General features: G+C 41.6%; 1 protein-coding gene across 2 annotated transcripts in view; it reads left to right on the plus strand.

Annotated features, from left to right (window-relative positions):
* ZFAND4 (zinc finger AN1-type containing 4) overlaps positions 1-9,539 on the plus strand; it is a 36,623-nt gene that overhangs the window by 12,133 nt on the left and 14,951 nt on the right. For both annotated transcript variants that reach the window (XM_018570257.1, XM_018570255.1), the window contains exons 3-4: positions 2,109-2,184; positions 2,273-2,340. In XM_018570257.1, the coding sequence (XP_018425759.1) occupies positions 2,109-2,184; positions 2,273-2,340 (144 nt within the window). The remainder of the gene's footprint in view (positions 1-2,108; positions 2,185-2,272; positions 2,341-9,539) is intronic.

Raw genomic sequence — 9,539 nt, forward strand, 5'->3', positions numbered from 1 at the left:
ATTCCCTTTTTTCTTTTTGGGCCCGTTCACATCTGATGTGTTCAGTCTGCGCTTGTTGTTTTTTCCAGTACAGCACGAACACAAACAAGGCAATTTGCCTTGTCACAGGTGGGCTCAGTTCACACCACTGTGTTGCGGTGGTGTGTGCTTAAAGAGTGCGGCATGCAGTACTTCTTTTTTTTTTTTTTTTTTTTTTAAGCGCACAGCAGTGAGACGCAGCACAACCATTGTGCCCATAGAAGGTAATGAAATGTCACTTGTAGAAAAAAAAACCAGTGCAGTCCGTCTCGATCGAGCGCCTCAGCACTGTGGCAGGCACGCGCACACACACACCAGCAGCCATGCTGTTGAGAGCGGCTGCTGATGTGAAAAAGCCCTTTATCCTGGTGGCCACTGATGCCAACAGGTAGAAAATCCCAAATTTTGAGTTGCCACAGGAAAAGGAATAGAATGAAAATCTTCCAATCAGTGGCGTCACAAGGGGGGTGACACCATTGGACTGAGAGCCTGACTGTGTCAGGAGAGAGGAGGGGGACCCGGTGGCATACCTCATCCCTCCGGATGAACGTCTCCTCTCTCTGCCGGCGTCCATCACCAAGATGGCCACCAGCAGGCATCAATTAGATGACCACGCGTGCGCAATGATGTCCGTCCCGCGCATGCGCGATAACGTCACTGCGTGGTGACACCCGGCCTCGGGACGCCCCTGCTGCCAATGGGGAGTTTTGATGACAGTTGTCTAAGAGGGGATTTCCCTCACTTTGGAGAGATTACCTCTCACTCCCTGTTGAGGCTGTGGGACAGGAAAAGAAGGGAAATCTCCCTGCTGGGACACGGGGAGTTATAATCCTCCTTTTACTTTGGGCAAAATGCAAAAAAAAAGTTTTGGATTTGGTTATTTTTTAAAAACATACTAATTCTTTTGTAAACCCCGGTTTAGTTTTATTAGAGGCTCGGACAGCAGATAACAGAATAGGGAATGGACATCAATCAAAAAAGTGCTGCTACATTCTTAGCAGAGTAGAACATGACCAACCACTCCATCTACGCCTCCTATAGGTATGCTTTAGGATTATCATGTGACCGTAAGTTGCCTGTAGAGATAATTTCACTCTAATGAGCACACATGGCTCATTTTAATAAAAAGCTGTGTTTTGAGAAATATGGAGGCTGCCAGTGCTGACTATCTAAAAATGTTAGTTTCTGGCTGTCTCTGGCTTTAATACTGACCTAGAACAATCACACAGATCAGGACGTTTAATTTGGGCACTTGCTCCCAGTCAGAGACTTTGAACATTTTTAAGGTATTTGATAATTTCCAATTGCAATGAACATTTAGAAGGAGAGGTCAACAGTGGCAGCCTTCATACTTAAATACAGTGGTTCTCAACCTATGTAACCTCAGGACCCACATTTGTCCTTGGACAAATCGCAATCCCAAGTCGCATTGCAATGGAATGCACGGCATTGCGGTACCATGGGTTCCGGTGTGTGCGATCCTCAGCTTGTGGTCCAGTCCTGTGCTGTGACAGAGCTCCATCCATACATACATTACTTGTACAACTCCTTTGCGCCCTGTAGAGGTGCTAGGAGCCAGAATGTGACGTCACTCCGATCCAGGCACCTCTACAGGTCACGTGAGGGAGCTGTAAGCAATTCATGTATGGATGAAGCTCCCTCGCAGCCATTGCTCCAGCCCAACCCACCTCAAGCTGACACTTGGCGCCAGGCAGCATATTCTGAATGGCTGCTCAGTGCAAGAACTGATATTGCTATGCTAGGTGTATACTTTTCTATGTGAGAGGCTGAGGAGCCTCTCACATAGAAAAGTGAAGGGCATGCGGCGACCCACTGAAAACGGGGCCGCGACCCACCAGTTGAGAACCAAGGCTTAAATACATTCTTCTATTAAAAATCATAGTGCACCAATGTTGCTCGCTAACATCTGGATAGTTCTAAACTGGTCTGCTCACTAGGTGCTGCCAAAAGAGCTCTGGTCCCTGAAGACGATGGCACTTTGTACCTTTTTTTGATATAAAAGTCCCAAATATCTTAAGTGTTTGTAATTCAATAGTTTTTTAAGTTGTTACTAATTGATTTATTTACAGGTATTCCAATCACTCAGCAACACTTAATATGGAATAATATTGATCTCAAGGATGATGTTTGCCTGAATGATTATATGTAAGTATACTGAAACAAAAGTGTCTTGGCCATTATTGGTGAAAGCTGTTGGATCAAACATGAACTGTGGTTTTCTCCTTCTCTCAAGGATCTCTGAAGGCTGTACATTGAAGTTGGTGTTGGCAATGAGAGCAGGCCCAATTAACACTCGTAGAGGTATGTGTGGGGACTTGTATAGTCTAAATAAAATTATCCCTTATGTGATCACTACTCGATGTAGTGAATAAAAAATCTGCGAGTGCATGTTTTCTTTCATTGCCTAATGGGGGAGCTGTTGCCACATATAGAAATACATTGCTGCTTTTGGGAGATTTGAATTCACTTTCTGTACCAGTGACATCCTGTCACACAGTGTTATCAGTGTGGGTAGAGAGGTGACAACCACCCATTGTGGACATCAGTGACATTAGAAACCTGACAGAGGTTCTTTTTTCAACTTAACCAAAAGTAAAAAAGGAGAATTTTGACTTATGTTGCTTTTGTCCATTCAGGGCAGAGTTGTGTCATCTTACAACCCACCACTCCAGCAATGTATACTCGGTGATCCATGCTCCTCGCTGCAGGAGCCCATCCTGGGAAAGCTGTGGTGTCAAACGGTGTTGGCGCTTACCTGGGTGGGTAATGTCACCCTGTATGGGCAAAGTGGCAGTGTCACTTTAACAGGCTTCTTCTTTTAAAATGTTGTTTTAGAACCTGTTCACATGTATTAGAATGCATTGCATTATGCAGACCGTTCATTTAAATGGGCTGTGGAACACATCAAAGCACACTAAAACAGGTGCATGTACTATTTTTTTCCAACTATTTTCCAATATTTTACAACGTAGCGCACTTCAAGGCACATAAGTCTGTTGTGTTGCACTTCAATGCACAACCGTTGGTCGGGGGCTTTGAGTGCCATTCAGTATGGATGGCAATGTATTGCACCAACGCACTTTACTGTACACATTACCCCAGTGCAATGGTATGAACAGGGCTTTAAAGGATAATTAAAGCCTTGCATGTTTTTGCATCTATCTACTGCTAGCTAACATGCCAGGATAAGATTTTTTTATTGTCAGAAGTGATGGCTATTTTCAGCTGATCCCAATGAGGTTTGAACATCCCAGCCACATGGCTAAAATAAGGATCCTTATTCTCATGTTAAAACTTTATTAAGCCTATACAGGTGAAACTCGAATAATTAGAATATCGTGCAAAAGTTCATTTATTTCACTATTGCAACTTAAAAGGTGAAACTAATATATGAGATGGACTCATGACATGCAAAGCAAGAAAGTTCAAGCTGTGATTTGTCATAATTGTGATTGATTATGGCTTACAGCTCATGAAAACCCCAAATCCACAATCTCAGAAAATTAGAATATTACATGCAATCAAAAAAACAAGGATTGTACATGGAACAATATCGGACCTCTGAAAGGTATAAGCATGCATATGTACTCAGTACTTGGTTTGGGCCCCTTTTGCAGCAATTACTGCCTCAATGCGGCGTGGCATGGAAGCTATCAGCCTGTGGCACTGCTGAGTTACGGAAGACCAGGATGCTTCAATAGCGGCCTTCAGCTCTTCTGCATTGTTCGGTCTCATGTCTCTCATCTTCCTCTTGACAATGCCCCATATATTTTCTATGGGGTTCAGGTCAGGCGAGTTTGCTGGCCAATCAAGCACAGTAATCCCACGGTCATTGAACCAGGTTTTGGTGCTTTTGGCAGTGTGGGCAGGTGCCAAGTCCTGCTGGAAAATGAAGTCAGCATCCCCATAGAGCTCGTCTGCGGAAGGAAGCATGAAGTGCTCCAAAATCTCCTGGTAGACGGCTGCGTTGACCCTGGACTTAATGAAGCACAGTGGACCAACACCAGCAGATGACATGGCTCCCCAAATCAACACAGACTGTGGAAACTTCACACTGGACTTCAAGCATCTTGCAGTGTGTGCCTCTCCATTCTTCCTCCATACTCTGGGTCCTTGGTTTCCAAATGAGATGCAAAATTTGCTCATCAGAAAAGAGGACTTTGGACCACTGTGCTTCATTAAGTCCAGGGTCAACGCAGCTGTCTACCACGAGATTTTGGAGCACTTCATGATTCCTTTCGCAGATGAGCTCTATGGGGATGCTGACTTCATTTTCCAGCAGGACTTGGCACCTGCCCACACTGCCAAAAGCACCAAAACCTGGTTCAATGACCGTGGGATTACTGTGCTTGATTGGCCAGCAAACTCGCCTGACCTGAACCCCATAGAGAATCTATGGGGCATTGCCAAGAGAAAGATGAGAGACATGAGACCGAACAATGCAGAAGAGCTGAAGGCCACTATTGAAGCATCCTGGTCTTCCGTAACTCAGCAGTGCCACAGGCTGATAGCTTCCATGCCACGCCGCATTGAGGCAGTAATTGCTGCAAAAGGGGCCCAAACCAAGTACTGAGTACATATGCATGCTTATACTTTTCAGAGGTTCGATATTGTTCTATGTACAATCCTTGTTTTTTTGATTGCATGTAATCTAATTTTCTGAGATTGTGGATTTGGGGTTTTCATGAGCTGTAAGCCATAATCATCACAATTATGACAAATCACGGCTTGAACTATCTTGCTTTGCATGTAATGAGTCTATCTCCTATATTAGTTTCACCTTTTAAGTTGCATTAGTGAAATAAATGAACTTTTGCACGATATTCTAATCGCGTTTCACCTGTATTCTGTTATAATTGCATTTGAGAAGGCAGCAAGAAAGTTTTTTTGTTGTTTTTTTTTTGTCTTGAGGTATACAGATATTTGTCACAAATCCATATATGCAATAAACCTATAGTCACATGCCCAAGACAGTCTGTAACAAAACTTTATCCATCTTGCAGTCAAAGGTGGTTTAACCCCTTCGTGACTGACGACGTACAGTGTACGTCGCCAGCATCGGGGCTGTTTAAACAGACTCCCGGCGACTTTTGCCGCCGGGAGTCTGTTTAAACACAAGCTCTGCCTCAGGACATACAAGATATTGTTTCATTGTAGTTATGCCAGTTTAAATTACTATCTGTGGTCCATGAAAGCTTCCATTTTAGCAGTATTTCAAGGAGTTAACAGTATAATGTGAAATTAATGAGGTTGAGTATTAATGCTGCTGGCACTAGCACTGCATTTCTGGGATTTGCCCAGCAATGATATTTGGCAGCATTTTACCTTTGGTTAGAATATCCTATTTCCTTTGTGTGTAGCACTGTTGAGGTCCAGACGGTTATACAAGCAGGTCTGTGTGGAGCTTGAAAATCTCCTGTGACTTTTAACCATTTACATCTGAGCGAGCACAGCTAACAATATACCTGTAAAGTAGCTGTAGATAAATCAATGTAGAACTCGGGAACCTTCATGTAATCTTCATCAACATCGGTAGGAAAGATTAGGTGTTGGCTAAATGTTTATTTATGTGAATCGGCTATCTGTCTAATCATTTACTTCTGTATTTCTTAAGACTGTACAATATATAGAAAATATATATGTTTGCGCCACCCATACCCAACCATTTAAAGTCTTTCCTACTGATGTGGGTGCAGTTGTGTTTTTTGGGGGGGCTATTCCCCAAACAGCATGTGGCTGGCATTTGCCCATACACTGACAGGCCCCCCCCATTTGCTTCATCGGGGAGTGACAATGATGATGCCTTCCCCTAGAGGATTTGTATGTTTCGTTCCTGCACTCCTAGCAGTCTCTAAACTTCTGGTACTTAAATCTGTTAAATTATCTCAGAGATTTTTGCTGGATTATGTTATTCCCGTGGTGTAACAGGCACCTGCCATAGCTTTCAGGGGGTTTACCTGAACACCAGCAAATTATGCTATATACAGGTGAAACTCGAATAATTAGAATATCGTGCAAAGTTCATTTATTTCACTAATGCAACTTAAAAGGTGAAACTTATATATGAGATAGACTCATTACATGCAAAGCAAGATAGTTCAAGCTGTGATTTGTCATAATTGTGATGATTATGGCTTACAGCTCATGAAAACCCCAAGAACCACAAATCCACAATCTCAAAAAAGTAGATTACATGCAATCAATAAAACAAGGATTGTACATAGAACAATATCGGACCTCTGAAAAGTACAAGCATGCATATGTACTCAGTACTTGGTTTGGGCCCCTTTTGCAGCACTTACTGCAATTACTTTTGCACGATATTCTAATTATTCGAGTTTCACCTGTATGTAATTTTCAGAAAAGGCCTCCACTTTCATACTTTCTAGACTTGCCCTAGAGTATGCACATAATGGCATAATGGATAGAAGTTGGCCAACTTCTTCAAGTATAAAGTGATTGACTGCTTTGCCCTAATAAAGAAAGTAGATCTCAACACTTGGACTGATCAACCCAGACGTTGAAGGTTGACCTAAAAATTACATGCTAGTACAAATAAAGTATCACATTAATTGACCAACTGCTTGTCAAACTTTAAAATGACCCGTTCCATTGGATCCTCCTTTTTAGACATACCATTTAATAGTGTATCTAGACATCTGAAAAAGCTTTTCCCATATCTAGACTGTAACGTGCTGCTTAATTTGTGCAGTAATGGAGTGACGCCTTGCCAAAGCTAGACCTTTTCAACTGAATAAAAGAGATTTAGTTCATATAGATTCTAGCTGTTAAGAATAATAGGAAAAGCAGGAGCTATAAGATTTAACACTCATCGTATTTCTATACTCTGAAAACCACATGTGGTGGTGGAAGTTACACTTTCTCTTAAATCCTTCATTCAAATCCAGTTTCTTCTCGGCTTTATTTATTTTGTTCGTCCTTCACCCTTGTTGCCACATACCTATGATAATTCTACTATAAAGAAAACCAGACTCCTCAATTAGTTTTTCATTGGCTTCTTTAAAATGTTCATAATCAACCTATAATCCTGGTAATTGGGCTCTTATAAATGATTACTGATGTAAGTTCCCTTCATGCATTTATTCATCACCCAACAAAAAGATTAATTGTGCATTACCCATATTACGGGTTGTGATCACCATTATACTCCTATTTTTTGTTATAAAAAATACAATTGCCTTAAAGTTGTTTCTAATTACACTGTCTGTCCACTGAGTGATATCTTATTTATAGGGAGAGTTTGGTAGGCTCAGTTGCCTTTTGGCTAGTTTCACTAATATAATTCCCAGCTCGGTCCCACTCTTACTGGGGCTTGATTGTAGAGCACTACTGGGATTAAATGCGTTGGAGAGAGGTACTTGGGGCAGTGCTTGAGAATGTTATGAATTGTCAAATTGATTTTAAAGTATAAGTTTACTTTACACGGTAAGTTCACCTTTCAAAAATGTGAAGATATGAACTTGCTCACAGCAGCGCCCCCTGGTTCCCGCTGCATCTTCCCTGGTCTCCACTGAGATGACCCTGCCAGCTGGTGTAGTGATCCATACACTACAATTGACAGCCCTGCCATCTGGAGCACTCAATGTTCTCAATTGGCGAGCACTCCTTGGTTAGCATGACTGCGCTGACCAATGAGAAATTCTTCAAAACTGGGGACAAGGTCTGCCATTTTGTTTACCAGGGTCTCTGCCTTCAGAAAATATACAGTTCTAAGAGGTTCTACTTTCCCAGGTGAATTTGGAGAAATTGGAATTAGCGCTACCAATCTGCCCCCTCTTCCGTTGCTGCTCTTACTTTTTTAACCAAAAGCGCCTTCCCTCTCCGTGGTTGCTGGCTATCTATCTGTACTTCGTACATGGCAGCGGTGCCCTGCGCTCGGTATTTCGAATTTCCCTTGCAAATGGCGCACACTTATTGGTCAGGATCACCTGACGGCACTGACCAATGAGTAGCTCTTCTGTCTTCGCTGACTAATGAAGTTTTTTTTTGTGTGCTAAGAAGCACTTCTTATTGGTCAGCATGGTTAGCAAAAAGTGCTTCTTTTTGGTTAGTGTGGTCGGGTGACTGCACTAACCAGTGAGTGTTCGGCTAGTACACCAGCAACCACGGAAAGGAAGGGGCGTTCGGTTAAAGGTGACAGCAGTTCAAATTCGCCTGGATAAGTGGAATTACCCTTTAACTAATCTTTAATCCTAAAATGTGTGTTTTTAACATGCATGCAAAAAGAAATAAAGGCTTTGTCAGCAGAAGGGTTAAACACAGTGACAGTGTCTTCTGGATGGCATTACCAGAGCACAGATTGATTTTACTTTGATTCCTGGCATTCTAAAACAAAACTTAAAGTATATTTCTACTTTTGCGGTCAAATTTGAGAAAACCCCTCTATGTTATGCGATCCTACTAACGCAGCATAAAGAAAAATATGTAAAAAATATTTCTTACCTTTTTTTTTTTTTAGATGTTTTTTTAAAGCAGGCAAGATGGCAGATTCCAGGTTTTTCTCAGCACCTTCACAGTGATTTGTCCTAATGGAAAGGCTTATGACTGAAATTTGAGGATTGTGTTTCTCTCAGTAACGTAACCTACAATGGACAAACCACCTCAGACCCCTCAGTCTCTCCTAACATTGCAAAAAAACATAAGCAAGTAGAAATGTTAACCCTTAAAACCCTAACCTAGCTAAAAGCAGTGTAACCTGCAAGAAGCATTTTTTAAATATTTTTTTTTTTAGCTTATGCTATCTGACTTCATGTAACAAATATGTAAGATAGGCGTTATCCCAGTTTGGCTGCAAAAGAGGAAATATACTTTTAAAACATCCATATTTATATCTTTGGTGGGCACAGCTTTCAGAAAACAGACAGCTGTACATTGTGTGCTTGAAGGATGTTCAACTGAAGCAGCTGTTTTATTGCCGATAGGCGTTTCCAGAAAGGAAGCTTCCAGGAAATGAAGATTAGTGGTGTTGTACACATCAAACCATCTGAATTTAAATAGATGTCATTATAAGCACCAGTGAATTTTGAAATGCAATCGTCACTGTTGAATGCGGCCTGAATTAGTGCTGCTGTAATGTAAACAAAAATGTTCCGAACACTTTTTTTTACTTCCCTAATATAAATATATACTGTATGTATGTATGTGTAAAAAAAAAAAAAATATATATATATAATGTATATGTGTTGTAACAAGGACACTCCACTGAAGACCGGAGGTGCAAGTCAGATGCATTTTTTATTTTTTTTTTTAAATGCAACCAGTACAAGTACCTACATTTTGAGGAGGGAGAAGCTATTCTGATAGAGAGCAAAGTGGCAGAGAGATAAGCTTGTCTGCCTGCTGTGTCTCCTCTTATAGTCTAGTCCAGTGCTTCTTAACCAGTTGACATCCGCGGTGTTAAACCCCCTTCCCATCCAGGCCATTTTTCAGTATTCAGCGCTGCGGTACTTTAACTGACATTTATTCCGTCATGCAGCGCT

The sequence above is a fragment of the Nanorana parkeri genome, unplaced genomic scaffold (genome assembly GCF_000935625.1).
Source record: "Nanorana parkeri isolate BGI_ZX_2015 unplaced genomic scaffold, ASM93562v1 scaffold1488, whole genome shotgun sequence".
Classification (NCBI taxonomy): domain Eukaryota; kingdom Metazoa; phylum Chordata; class Amphibia; order Anura; family Dicroglossidae; genus Nanorana; species Nanorana parkeri.